General features: G+C 43.0%; 1 protein-coding gene across 2 annotated transcripts in view; it reads left to right on the forward strand.

Annotated features, from left to right (window-relative positions):
- The window catches only part of XRCC5 (X-ray repair cross complementing 5), an 88,559-nt gene extending 73,813 nt beyond the window's left edge, over positions 1-14,746 (forward strand). For both annotated transcript variants that reach the window (XM_046019567.1, XM_046019568.1), the window contains exons 17-21: positions 876-985; positions 2,650-2,746; positions 4,558-4,625; positions 13,671-13,745; positions 14,516-14,746. In XM_046019567.1, the coding sequence (XP_045875523.1) occupies positions 876-985; positions 2,650-2,746; positions 4,558-4,625; positions 13,671-13,745; positions 14,516-14,530 (365 nt within the window). In that variant the 3' untranslated portion in view covers positions 14,531-14,746. The remainder of the gene's footprint in view (positions 1-875; positions 986-2,649; positions 2,747-4,557; positions 4,626-13,670; positions 13,746-14,515) is intronic.
- Positions 14,747-15,068: the final 322 nt, after the last annotated feature.

Below are 15,068 nucleotides of genomic sequence, written 5' to 3' on the forward strand. Positions count from 1 at the left end.
GCCTTTATGCCCTAAGTCTGTACATCTCCTTGGTTTGTTCTATACCAGTTGTTAAGGGTCAGTTTCAATCTGCTCAGTGATTTATATTCCCTAATGACTTTGTTTGTATTTCCTCTACTTTTTTCACACTGAAAAATACTTGTTTGTGGGGCAGCCTCAAGTTGCAACCTATCTTAGAAACAATAACATTATTAATGTTTCTGTAGAATTTATGACATTGCTAGCTGACAGTTATTGTTTATTAAGTATTCATGGCTTGTAGAGTACTGAGCAACAGAGAGAATATTCAGGTTCAAGGGCAGAAGATATGTAGCAATGATTCCTCGTTCTAAAGGGATATTACTAAATTAAGACGAGGGCTGGTCTTTTCTAATTTGACCTCTGATTGGTAGAAGATGGCGTGTCCCTGGCTCATTACTCTTCTCTGTCTGGCACTGTTTGACATTTATCATGAGTGGGATTAGAGGAAAGACTAGAGGATCTATTTTCTGTGACCATATTAGGAAAGACAGTTTGGATTACCCAATTGTCCCCTAAATTCGGGGGAGGGGAGGGATAAAAATCACAATTAAAAAAAAATCATTTAGTGTTAATCCCAAAATGAACATTTAGCTATAATTCTAAGCATTGTAGAAATTACATTTTATTTCTTGACAGATAACAGTAAGTATTACCCAATCTTTTCAAATACAGACTTTGGGAATCAGCATTTTGCATCTCACTTGCCCTTCCCATCCACCCCCTCTCAAAGAAGAGCTTTTGTGCCTACTGACCATGAAGCTCGTGAACCATAGTACATACTTACAGGCACACAAAACATATATTCTAACCAGCATCACTCAAAGCGAGGAAAGTAAATTTGTTGTCTTTTCTAGCAAGTCGCCAACTAATAACTCGCATTGAGCAGTTTCTGGAAACTAACGAAACACCATATTTTATGAAGAGCATGGACTGCATCACAGTCTTCCGGGAAGAAGCCGTTCAGGTAACGCTATCCTTGCTTGTCTTCCTCTTCCTAAACTGTTAGCCATCATCACACGGAAGACATACAGCACCCCACAAGTAAGCACAGGCTTTGCAGATCATTGTTCTCACTGTCAATAGCCGTGTTGGCCAAGAGATGCCAAAATGACTAAGTCTTTTTACTATCACTGTCATTTCTGAGGGGGTATAAAGATGGGTGGGATGACCGGGTTGCTTCATCCCTGGGAGTTAGCTTTTCATGACATCAGAGCCAAGGCTGCATGATTCCTACTTAGGGAACCAGGGAGATTTCCATTGTAGTCTCTGATGACCCACACATTAAAGGACTGGCTAACTATTTTAAAGAAATTGATGGAAAATATATATTGGTTAACTATTGAGAAGGATGTTATGAAGATGGGAGTAGGGATCTGGAATGCCAGGAAAAATTAAGAATGCTGAAAATTAATTACTCAGAACCATACCCTACTTTTGATGTGGGTTTTTGTTTGTTTTATTAGGAATTTTGAGAAAACACTGTGAAAATCTTCCAAATTATTTCTAGGCTTTTATATGTAAGCTCTAGGCAAGAGTGAACAAGTTTAAATTAGAAAGCATATTTTTAAAGTAGGCGCAGTTGTAGTGTATGTTCTCATGTGGGTGCTTAGTAAGTATTGGCTGGGTGAGTGAACAAATTAATTCTTGAGTTGTTTAGGTTCTTACAAACAATGATAAGAAAATGAGAAAACTGTTAAGATTAGAAGATGCAGAAGTAGATGATCCAGATGCCCTACAGATAAAGACAAAATATAAGCCAAGTTAAATCAGTAAAAGACTAAGGATCCTGCAGGTGAAGAAGGATCTGGCAAGTTGGGAAAAGGTGATGAAAATGTATTGCTTTTTTAGCACTGCCCCCATTAGACGGGGCACCCAGTAACACTTCTGTGCCCTGTTGTCGCCAGCTGAAATTACCAGGTCACTGGATTTCTTAAAAAATAAAAATTTTTTAAAAAACGAGAGATGGAAGAGCATCAAAAGAGACCGTGGAGATTTATCAGCCACTCTTAATGTAGAGACCTTTTTATGCTGCAGAACTGTACAACACACACACACACGAAACAGAAAAAGGATTTTATAATTGGGAAAATGTGAATACTGACTGGTCATTTACTCCTGTTAAGGAATTTTTAGTAATTTTTGGTATTTTTTAAAAAGTCCCTCTCTGTATTTTAGAAACTGCATACCAACATATTTATAGCTGACATAATATGCTTGACATTTGCTTCCAGACAATCCCAGGGTTGTGAGGGAAGGTCGGTGTATGGGGAGGCAAGACTGGCTGCTTTGACAGTTGTTGAAGCTGGGTGTTGGGATACTGAGAATTCACTATTTTTGTTTGACTTTGTCTGTATTGAAAGTTAAAAAGCACAGCACTGACCCCCCCAAAAAACTGGTGCAGCTCTGAGCAGCTGTGTACCTTCCACAGATGGAAGGATTTCTGGTTCCCCACAAATCTAGCTGAAATTTGGAATGCCAGACCAGATCTCCCATTTACCAAAGAAGGACATTATATATTTTTCTTATAAATAACGGTGGATTTGGTATACGTAGTGCTTTGTCCTGGGAGTGACTTGTTTCTGTATTTGCTCTGACCTGACGCCCTTCTGCCCCCACATGCCACCCTAGTTTTCAGAGGAGCAGCGCTTTAACGATTTCTTGAGAGCCCTTCGAGAGAAAGTGGAAATGAAACAGTTAAATCACTTCTGGGAAATTGTCGTTCAGGGTAAGTTGTCTTTTGTCATTTTCTCCAAATATTTATGCTGTTTTTTCTAAATCTAAACATAAATTATGTTGTATGATGTGTTACGTGGCAACCTGGTGACTTTCCATGTGGATTTGGGAAAATGCTTAGGATCCAGTGAATGAAAATAACAAGGCTTAAAAGCAAGCTTAATGAGCATAAATAAAAAGTGATAAGTAGTGAACATGTAGGTCCTATCTTAAACTCTGTGCAGCATGACCCATTTCCAAGATGGTACCTTTTCTATTAGCTGGAAGAGCCCGTGTGGGCAAACATTGCCCCCTTTCTCAGATTCTTATACCCTTCCATCCTGCCAGACCCACGGCACTAACACTGACCTCACCCACATTTTGCCTTTCTGCCACCTTCGTGAGCATGTTCTTGGGCTTTCCATATCAGCAGACGAGCATCTTCATGCACCAAAGCCATTCCCTCACTTATTCGCAGAGACCAATGCAAACAACCTAGAAAGAAGGCAACACACACTCTTTCAGTGTTATGCTTGATGTTGGCTTTCCTCCATGCCCTATGCCCGGTTTTTTTCACCTGACTTGATTTTCTTTCAGAACCAAGTATAAGATACTACCTATTAAAAATACCTCCTATGAAAACAATGGTGTCGAAGATTATGAAACTTTTCACTTGACGTAGGGCCTTTAGATTAGTTTGAGCCTGTCTTTCTGGGCAAACTCCGTAAAAAGGAGTTGCATATCTATCTATCCAGCTTCTAAGGGACAGCTTTTCATCACTCAGGCAACTATTTCCCTGACAGTTAATTTTTCAGTCCTTTAACTTCTACACTGGGGAGCAAAAGCAATTAGAATAGGTGGTGAATGGGGCTTACTCAAATCACTCTGGTGTCTCTGCTGCCAGCCTAGTGGACGAAGGAGATTGGTTTTGGTATTTATTAATTGCCTCCAGCATATTGTTGGCTGAAAGGAAACTTACAGGACATACACAAGGTACGCATTTTCTGAGAGCTTATATCCTGTTGAGAGAATACACATGACCTGTGCCATTTCTAGGTACAAATGGATGTTAAATGTATATGCTTTTCTGAAAGTGTATCACGCATCAGCCATTTGAGGCAGAAGAAAATCTTAGGAAGAAGAGAAAACTAAAGGGTAGATTTTCTATCCTTGATTTGCTCTCACTGAGCTAAAATTGATGTATGTGCTAAATGATAGACATAACCATTGTGAGAGCATGTTTCCTTCCAACCTGGGGCCTCTTGCCATTCCATCAGTAGCTAGTAACATTACTAGAAGTCAAAATGTCTGCAGATTCCTATATTGGGTATCTAATGGGTTTGGGCCAAAGTATATAGTCGTTCAGTTATTTATTTACTAAGCTTGTCCATGCCTACATTGATGGGAATTGAAAGATGAATAAAACCCATTCCCTGCCCTTGAGAAAAGTATGGTCCATTAGGGGAGAGAAAATGTGTACTGTAGTTTATACAAGGTAAGACATGATGACAGCCATTTCAAAGGCATAAACAAAGTGAGCTAAAAACTCCGAAGGAGAGATTTAATCAGGGAAGACTTGATGCAGCAGGTAGCACTTGAGATGTGGCCTTTATTTTACAGAGGCTAAGTAGGAAACAGGATAATATAAGATGGAAGGAACAGTGTGAGTTAAGTGCCTTCACGGACTTCATTTCTATAGAGAAGAGCACCTGTGGAGTTTTAAAAATCTCTAATGGGAAGATGGGAGGGGGGTGTGATGGAGAAGAAGGTACGATCAGGATTGATTCTTTGCACTGGGATTTCACTCTGTGAATTACTTTTTAGATGGAATTACTTTGATCACCAAAGATGAAGCCCCTGGAAGTTCCGTCACAGCTGAGGAAGCCAAAAAGGTATTGCAGAATAACGCCATCTTTAGATGAAGTATTGTAATGAATATTATTTCTTTGATGCCCGTTCCTCCTTGAAAATTTTAAATTTTAAGAGAAACTGAATTAGTGTACTCCCAACATTCTTAATTGACCAATTGGCCAGTTCCTTTTCCTTCAACTGCAGTGTTTTTGTAGGAGAAATTGTAAACTCCCTCAGTCTTCCAAAGACTGCGGTCCTGTTTCTAGAACTCACCCGGAACCACAGTGTCATTAGCTCTAGAGCTCCTGAAGTCCTTAGTGCGTACCAAGCATAGCCGAGACCTTGGTAAAGGCTGTGAAATCCAGGTGGTCCAGTGATTCCCACAAGGCCACACTTCAGTCACCTGGGGAGCTGTCATTTAAGAAGTACTGATGACCAGGCCCCATCCCCAAAGATTCTGGTAGTCTGAAATGGAGTTCTGGGGGCAGGGTTTGAGTTCTTAAAGCCCCTCAGGTGATTATAATGTTAAGCAAGATAAAGAGACCCTTGTATTCCAGAGTAAGGCACGTCCAGAGGTGTGTTTAGTAAAAGACTCATGTATTGACACAAGTAGACCAAGGTCTCCCTGTCTGAACCAGATTCAGCTATGAGTCAAGTACATGTGGCTATTGAGTTTAGTGATCTTTCATTATACCTCGGGTTTGTGATGACAGTTAAATAAAATAGAGTACCTCAAGAGTGTATGGTTCAGGCACCTGGGTGGCTCAGTCGTGAGGCATCTGCCTTCGGCTCAGGTCATGATCCCAGGGTCCTGGGACCGAGCCCCACATCAGGCTCCCTGCTCAGCGAGAAGCCTGCTTCTCCTTCTCCCACTCCCACTCCCCCTGCTTGTGTTCCCTCTCTCACTGTGTCTCTCTCTGTCAAATAAATACATAAAATCTTAAAAAAAAAAGTATGTGGTTCATAATGCTGAACTTCAGGTACGGTTTCTAACTGAGCCAGTCCTACTGGGACAGCGCCCAGCAGCTGTCAGTCACGGGCTAAAGCCTCAGCCGTCTGCTAGGCGTTGTGCTGGGTAATAAGATAGCACTCCTGCCCTCTAGAAACTCACTATAGGCTTGCAGAGGAAGATAACGGAGATTCAAAAACTTAACTACACATGCTCACAGAGAGCTTGGTCTGGGCTGGCGGACAGGAATCTGTTAAGGGAGTGGCAGGAACAAGGCTAGAAGTATTCAGCTTAGGGCGAAATTCAGGCCACATTTAAAAATGCCTTACAGTGTCAACTCAAAAAGGCATTTGGCAGAAACCATAGTATTTTTTGGGAAAGAAGTTAGATTATATGAGAATTTGTATTAAATATACTTTGCCTGGCAAAAGCATTTTGTTAGAGAACATATATGGTCCCTGCTTTCAGGAAGTAAAATCCTGGAATTTTAGAAGCACACGCTAACATGCTGATGATTGTCTCAGAAGGGGCTCCACTGTGTCTGTACCCTCTCCCACCAGTCAGTGCTATAAATATGTCAGTACTCGAGAAGATGTCATTGATTTTATTTCTTGATTTTATTTCTTGATTTATTTATTTGCTTGATTTTATTTCTGTTTGTTACTTCATATAATGGCATGATAATATTTCCCCTTGGAACTGGAGTGTATCATTCAGTGCTCTCCAGAGAGAGAGAACCAATAGACTATATATGTGGATGTGTGTGTATGTGTGTGTGTGAGAGAGAGAGAAAGAGAGTAGGCTGGGAAGAGATTTATTTATTTTAAAGAATTGGCTCATGAAATTGTAGAGACTGGCAAATCTGAAATTTGTAAGACAGGCCAACGGGCTAGAAATTCAGGCAAGATTTCCATGGTACCGTCCTGAGGCAGGTTTCCTTCAGCTGATTGAATGAGGCCCACCAATATGACCAAGGGTAATCTTCACTTCAGATCAGCTGATTGTAAATGTTAATCATATCTACAGAATACCTTCACAGCAACATCCAGACTAGGGTTTAGCATCATAACTGGGCACTGTGGTCCAAGCCAGGTGGACACATAAAATTAACCATCACTTAGCATGAAGGCTTATCAATCAGCTTTTGCTAAACAAGTAAAATAAGTCAAGACAAATAATTTTTAGTCATTATTGCATTTTATTTTTAATTTTTTAAAAAGATTTTATTTATTTGAGAGAGAAAGAGAGCTCAAGCAGGGGGAGGCGCAGAGGGAGAAGCAGACTCCCCAATGAGCTGGGAGCCCGATGTGGGGCTCTATCCCAGGACCATGAGATCATGACCTGAGCTGAAGGCAGTCGCCTTAACCGATTGAGCCACTCACTTGCCCTAGTCATTATTGCATTTAAAAAATTGTCACTGAGGTGAGAGTTAAGTACATGTTACTGTTATTGAAGGAAGAGGAGAGCAGCGATCTAAAAAAGGTCGTATTTTTCCTCTCGGCAGTATAGTGCATCTTAACCAAAGGTGTCATAGCTAAGTGAGTCCAGAATAGTAAAGAGGCAAGAAATCTAAGAAGGGATGACGTGCTTCTTGCAAATTGTCTGAGGCTTGTTCTATGCTACAAAGGCAGTGTCTTCTTTGGAGCTTCAGGGCACAGAGCCTAACGGTGGGGAATCGTGCTGCCATTCAGCCGCAGAGAGGACTTCGAGTTAATGACGAGGTTTGGGGTGGTATCCTTGCGTGGTTCCAGTATCAGCAGCACTGATTTCAGTTGGTCATAATTGAAGACAACTCTGAGAACTTGCCACCTTTTTTCTTCCCAAAACATTCATTTTGTTTTTCAGGGGGCAGACATAATCCTTTGTATCGAAAATGTTTTTAAATGGCACCTGTAGGTTTTTGGAGAGAAGTGTGGAAGAGAGTGTGCACACATCGGGGGTGATGGGGAGAATCACTGGGGGCGAGTCTGGCTCAGAGAGCTGGCTCCATGTGGTTTCCAGGAGCGAGGACACGCCTCAGCCCGCTCAGGGAGGGGAAGTCCCTTCTGACAGTGCCCTGCAGTAGATCGCCTTTAAAGGAGGCGTTTGTCAAGTTTGGTCACTCCCCACATAATCAGTTAAGGAAACCTGACTATAATCGAGGTTGAAGAGCAGTACTCAACAGCCCATTTCAAGCCTTCCAAGACACTTACATAAGTTATTTAAAGTTAGCAAGCTGTCAGATTATCTGTATTAAATGTTGATGATTTGAAAGGAAATAATTATCCAGAGATGTCCATTTTAAATGAAAATTAGATCGTAGCTTTACACTTGCACCTCTTAAGGAGGGCCATTTGTCTTTGGTGTATCCTAGAAAATAGAATTTATGACTCTGAGAAAATAGATTTTATGACTGAGAAATCTAGGTAAGTCAGTCCTGCTACAGAAATAGAAATTTCTTCCACGACGTAAGTTTTAAATAGCTATTTTCTTTTAAATTCACTGACCGCTCTCATTTCATTTTGAAGCCTGGACATAACCATGATGCCATTTTCACATTTATTTTTATTGTCGCTATAACCTGTCCGTTCTTTCACTTCACTTTTTCTGTTTCTGTTTGTTACCGTTAGATGCACCATTAGCACTCGGTGTTTGGTAATCTCTGTACTGTTCTCAGGGTGTGGCTCTGTGGTGGGCAGGTGGTGTGCGGCTAATCCTGGCACGTTCCAGGAGCATCTGGGAGGTTCTTTGCCTCAGGCCACCATCGGTAAAACAACTGAACTTGTGGGAGGTTAGGAGAGGCTGATTCATTACTTGAAGTTTATCTTCTTCTTCAAAGAATTTTTTCTTTTCCTTTTTCAAATAAGTTTCTTCTTGCTAACCTGTGTTAGGATTAGAACAGTGACTCTCAACCAAGAATGATCACACAGGGGATGCTACTGACTCCTAGTGAGCAGAGGCCAGGGATGTTGGGAAACAGGACATCCCCCACATCAAGAATTATCTGGCCCAGTACGTTGATAATGATGTTAGGAAGCCCTGGATTAGAAGAATTAAAACAAGCCAGATCCTTAACTCAGGCAGAGGAAATTGGCTTGAGTTGTATATAATTTTATTCAGCTGGAAAGAACTCTAATCATCTTCTAATGGAGTTTTTATTTTTAAAACTAAAGCTTACAGGGAGGCCTGATCTCTGAAACAGAGAAAGGTGCTGCTCCTTAGTCGGTGGGTGGTGGGTACAGCAGGGTGAGACTACCCATGCACAGGGGCTTGGAAGAAGCCTCAGGACCTTAAGGAACAGAACCTGAAAAACACTGATCTAGTCCAAACTCCTTATTTTGCAGATGAAGAAATTGAGGGCCCCGAGAAAGAAAATAACATGGCTGAGATCTCTTAGTAAGTCCCTGGCGAGGAGTCTTGTTCTAGGACTGACCCCGGGTCTTCCATTCTTTTTACTCCATAGTAATAGCACAGAGGGGAGAGAGGACTAGACCTGTGGCTTTGTCGTATTGGGATCACAGGATCCCAAGGGGCCAAGCTGTATCTAAATAATCATTTGATTTGAACTTGGAAGGGGGACGGGTATCTTTTTAGGACCTGTTTTCCTGGTGGCTGCCCAGTCTGGCCTTCTTTATTGTTGTCGACATTGATTTTCCCCCGCAGCCTCATAGGTGATAGGAGTTTAGCAGTCTGGTCATTTTACAGACTCTGTCTAGAGAGGTGATGTTGACTTGTAGTGTCTCCTGGCAAGTTGATGGCTGGCAGAATTAATTAGAATCCAGATCCCTGCAGTCCTAGGACCGTCCTCCTCCTGCCACACCATGATGCCACCTCTCCATGCCTCCACCTTAGAATAAAGAATCATTTCTTGAAATCAGTTTTCTTTAACTACTGGCTTCCGTTGACCCCATGATATTTTTTCTTTGCTCTTTTGCACTTTCCTTCTCTGCCGTAAATCTCTGGTGGAGTTGTTCTGTATGCTGATTCAAAGAAAATCAAATAAGGAAAGTACCACAAATTTTACTTCATATTTGTTTAGAGCTTGATACTTTTTTAAAATTTAATTTTTTGTGTGTATATTCCAAAATTCTTTGTTTATGCACCTCACCCAGTGCTTTTAATATACAATTTTATAAAAATTCTCTTCAGGTAGAACATAACAGGCAATAAATACATGGATCTCAGTGGTGCAACCTGGTAAAGCCCATGGCTGTGGGTGCCTGCCACCCAGATCAAAATACAAAACGTTTACATCTCTCTGGAAGCCTCCCTGTGCCCTTCGCAGTCAGGAACCCCCGGCCCCCAAGGTTACCACTCTTCTGACACCTGTCACTGGAGAGTAGTTTTGCCTGTCCTTAACTTTATTCATCCATGATGTTAGAGGTATTCTTTCTGTATTATGGCTATATACTACTCCCTTTTATGGTTGTACCGCAATGTATGTATGCGTTCTCCTGATAATGGGCATTTGATTGTTTCCACACTTTGGCAATTATGAGTAAAAATGCTGTAGATACTCTTTTAAAGATTTATTTATCTGTTTTAGAGAGAGGGAGAAAGAGAGCAGGGGGAGGAGCAAAAGGAGAGGGAGAGAGAATCTCAAGCAGATTCCCTGCTGAGGTCGGAGTCTGACATGAGGCTCAGTCCCATGACCCTGAGATCGTGACCTGAGCCAAAATCAGGAGTCGGACACCTAACTGACTTAGCCACCCAGGTGCTACTAAAAATGCTATGGATATTCTTGCACATATCATTTGGTGAACATGTGTTGGGCATTTTCCTAGGAATTGGAATATACAGCCTACAATATGACAAAGCAAGTTTTGCATACTTTATTTCATCTGAGGCTTGCTACAGCCCCATGCGATAGGGTGAGTAGTAGTATTCTTATTTTGTTAATTATAGAAAGGTCAAGCAGCTTGCCCAGCGTTACTGAGGAACTAACACAGCTAAGGTTAGGGTTCTGTTCTCCCACACTAAGTTGTAGGATTTCTCTCCTATGTAATGCTGCCTTTATAACACTGAACATTGAACTCAGATGTATGTCCTTTTAGACAAAATACATGCAAACAGACTTGTCCTTCCTGATGCTTTTATACGTCTGAATTATGGGGGAGTCTTTGGAATCACCTGATAGTGTCGGAGTCAGCCCAGTGGAAGCCATGTGATTTTAATTTGGGATTGGTAGCGATCTGAGCATGAGGTGATTGTTAGTTTTTAGTCTTCTGGAGGGATTAGACTGGAAATTTCTATACAGGTGTTATCGACTCCATTTCTCTGCTTGTGTCCAGGATCGTACTTTAGTGTGCTTGCGAAGTAATAGCTCATCCATTTCATAAAGCTCTCCAAGTAAGGACACTCTTTCTTGGTAACCCCAAGTAAATCCTGGTGGTTTGAGGAAGGAGGAGTGTGTCACACAAATGTCCTTTCTGTTTGTTCTCGACTTCTATGCATTGCAGAGGGAAAGAACGCAAGAGAAGATGAGAGCTGGCTCCTGCCCCTTCCTGCTGCATTCAGAGAATCTGCTGCTTTTATTGAGAAAGCAGGCCAGCCATTGAATTCTCTGCCATATCTCTAGCTTCCCGTCACACTGCACAGCCTGCAAATTACTTGCAGTTAAAAACTGATGAAGAGGAGTGATATGTGTAAGGGATCAGCCTTGCCTGGGGCTTTGAGGAGATAATGGATGGCGGCCCAGCTCTTAGCCATCATTTGCTTACGCAGAAGTACAGAGCAGATTTGCCAGGAAAATCACTTGCAGATGTTTAGAACTTGATGGAAGTGAGAGTTTGCTTGCTGCTGCTCCTGCCTTCCTAGGACCTTGGCCTAGTCTCCAAGATGCGCCATTGAGTTTAACTGTATGTAGCGCGGCCACACTGTGCAGACAGCCCTGTCCTCATTTACCTGGCAGCTGTGAAAGGGGCTGTGCGGTGAGGAGGGGATGGAGTTGGGGGCTTGTAGAGGCTGTGTGTAGAGGGATTTCCTGGATTGGGACCTACCATACCTCCTCTTACCAGGGTTGATAACGGATGTGGTGGACAGCAGAACTGCTGAGCCCAGGGAGTTTGTCGGTCTTCAGAGAGTGCTCAGCGGGTTAATGCCTCTGCCTTCGGCTCAGGTCATGATCCCAGGGTCCTGGGATCGAGCCCCGCATTGGGCTCTCTGCTCAGCAGGGAGCCTGCTTCCTCCTCTCTCTCTGCCTGTCTCTCTGTCTTCTTGTGATCTCTGTCAAATAAATACATAAAATCTTAAAAAAAAAAAAGAAGAAAGTAAAAGCCACTTTTAATAATGATAATTAGGATCATAATCTACAGTTTCCTAGATATCTTGGAATCTAGGCTAGAACAGAGTTTAATCTTTAGACATACACCACATGCAAATACATGTGTGAATAATTTATCTGTATTTGGCCCTCAGATATCTTTATTAATCATCAGCCAAAGTAAATAAATAGGATTAATGATACAGAAGCTCCTTTACAGTTGTGCTGCAGACTAGACCTCTCCACCCGCCTTGCTCGCCTTTCCTGCCTCTCATCCCATTGATTCCCAGTGTGGGGCATGGTCCAATTTAAGGTCACCAAGGGGCTATGGAGAGATCCGTAAGTGTCCTTAGAAGAAGGTTAATTCCTTGCTCTCTCAGTCAAAACTGAAGTTAATGAATGATGAGCTGGTTTTGACCGAGGGAAAACAAAGTCCAGGAGGGAGGTTGAGTCAAAAGCAAACCATCATGGCCGTGTCCACCGTTCCAGTTCTGCCAGTACAGCCTCCACTGTCGCCTCTTGTTCCCTGTGTGCGTGAGTTTCTGGACACAAGGGACAGAAGGACCTGCAGCACCGGCTTCCTGAGACTTGCTGCACAAGTCTGCACTTGAGACTTGTGGCACTTGAGCCTACTGTTTAAGAGAGATTTTAGTTCACAGTTCATCAGAGACATATTTTAACCTATTTGTGAGGTTTCAGAGGCCTCAGTGGTGTCCATTGTATCGTAACAGGAATGTACAGGGAAGGCAATTCTTGCCATGTTTTCATGCTGAGGTAGTGAGCAAAGTAGAACTATACCTTTCCATCCTGAGTGGAGGCAGCTGCGGGGGAGCAGAGGTGGCTGGGGGGCTGGCAGGGTGGCTCAGTGTCTGCATGCTCAGTGCACATGGATCCCGAGGAATGCTGACAGGGAGCGGGATGCCCCACCTTCCAGCTCCCCCCTTTCAAAACACTCCTTCAGGTTTGGCTCTGCTGCCATTTCAGATATGATACTGGAAGATAGATCACCTTCGGGAGTTAGATAAGTGGTTCACAAGAACCTAGCTCTTAGATGCAGTGACTACATGCCTTGAGGAAAGGACACCCCACTGCTATCTCCTAGAGAGACAGGACAGAGAGCAGAAGTGTTCAGATGATTTTCAAGGGCACCCAGTACCCTTTCAAAACCTGAAATTCATCCCTAGATCCGTGCAGACTTCAAGTCAAGGCCCTTGCTTTTCTGCACATCTGCTGTTTAGAAGCTCCAGGTCTAGAATACTAATGCTAATAAGCAGAAGCATGCACTAGAAACTTCCTCATCCACCTTCCTTTTCATATATTTCCTAACACTATTTGAAGGATTTCTAGAAAAGGAATTGCCCAGCCTCCTAAAAGCTCCCCCATTTTTGTGTTTCACATCATTTACAGGAAGTCCTTCCTTTTGTCCTCGGTAGAGTTGAGGAATGAGATTCTAATTGCTGAGTTCAAACACTTGATTCTTATGCTCCTTTCAGGAGAGACCAAGACATACTGGTTTGGGAGTCTGGTTCTTTTCCTAACCCTAATGAGCACACATATCCCCTGTGGAAGCAGAAATGGGAATACTGGGTGTCCTCTGCACCTGGTATGGGCCCCTCCATGGGGTCACTGCCTTGGCGAGCTGTGTTGTTTTCTCCCTCTTCACAAGAGGGAGTGAGTGACTCAACTTGGTGAGGAGTGAGTGTGGGCTATTCAACTTCAAAATCATTCCTCTCCTCCAGGGCCAGAAGAAGGCGTGGTTTCTTTGAGGCCATTGCAGTGACACTTTGCTGATGAGTGGGCCTTCTTAGATCTGCCTGCGGCGCTCCTAGGAGACAGTGCCCTCCATCCAAAGAGACAAAAAATGTCACAGTGGTGTCCCTGACTTTCTTTTCACAGTTCCTGGAGCCTAAAGAAAATCCAAATGAAGACACAGCAGCCGTATTTGCAGAAGGTGGTGACGTGGATGACTTAGTAAGTGCTTTTAATACATACCAGGAGTTCTCTGGATTGACATCGCCCGAGCCATAAACACAGCCACAGCGCTGCTTACCGTGGACTTGTTTCTTGTTTGGGTTTTAATTGCTGACACACCAGAAGCTCCCTCCACTATTATTTATTGCCATTATAAATTTAATCAGATAGGTAATTTCATAATGGAAATTCCTGTGCTCCCTGGTTTCACTTATATTGTTCGTTCAGCTTAATCCTCTCCTGTGAAGGACTGGAAAGAGCTGGCGAGGCCATTGCTTTAGTAGCAGAATGTCATAATTTACTGAAATTGCTCTCAACCCAAATAAGCAATACAACATGCAATTTGTGTGGGTTGACAAATAAAAACAGCCTTCCAGAAGCCTAATTCTTGAATGTTCTCAATTAAATTAATGTAAACAAAATCGGCTGATGGGTGTTTGGGGGTTTCTGGACCTTCTCACGCCACGTCTGGGTGCCTGGGAGGCAGTGCAAGTGTTGGCTTTGTTTCCATCTTTCACGTGTGGAGACTTCCTGCCTATAAGCCTCATGTGACAGCTGATTCCAGTAAACACTCTCAATCTTTTTGTGGAGAAGTCCTTAGCTGGTAACGAGACACTTGGTATTTAATGCCTACCATAGGTAGCAGCGAGTCGGTGCGCACGTCCAGCTCTGCCACTGGTGAGGAGAGCCGTTGTTGTTAAATGGTCTCCCACTGGAGAGGCAGTGGTCCAGAGTTGGCTCCTTTCTAAAAGTGTGGTTCTTGTTCACAGCTGGACTTGATCTAGGTCGTGGCTGCGTGGGGAATCTACGAGAGTTGCCATCGCTGTCACGTTGGGAGCTCTGTCCAGAGGACGCCCTTCAAGGGGAACAGGAAGCTCTGGAGATGGTCCCTGTAGGTCATGTGGAAGTGACTCTCCTAATTCTCTGGAATGAATATTTACATATGTAAGGGATAATTTCGATCCCATACACGTTTATAAAGAACCCTTGTTATTTTCTCATCGGTGTATTACTTCTTTTGTGGTCTTTATTGATCTCAGTATATAATGCACGTGCTTCAAAGGTTCTGGAAAATGGATTTCCTCCTGACCTGGTATGTTGGTGAGGACTGCGGCCCCCCTGAAGCTGTCTTGTCCAGAACTATGGCATGTCACTGGTGAGTTCCTCAGTTCTCCCCCAGAGGCGGAGTCCTTGGTCGGCTCCTCCAGCGGCAGTCACAACTGCGCTGATCCAGTGGTGGCAGTTAGTTTCTTACCAGCAGAAGGGTGGGTTTGGGAATTCATGGCTAAGGGCTGGCTCTTTTTATTTAAGCCTTTGAGTCTG

This window comes from Meles meles, chromosome 9 (assembly GCF_922984935.1).
Source record: "Meles meles chromosome 9, mMelMel3.1 paternal haplotype, whole genome shotgun sequence".
Taxonomy (NCBI): domain Eukaryota; kingdom Metazoa; phylum Chordata; class Mammalia; order Carnivora; family Mustelidae; genus Meles; species Meles meles.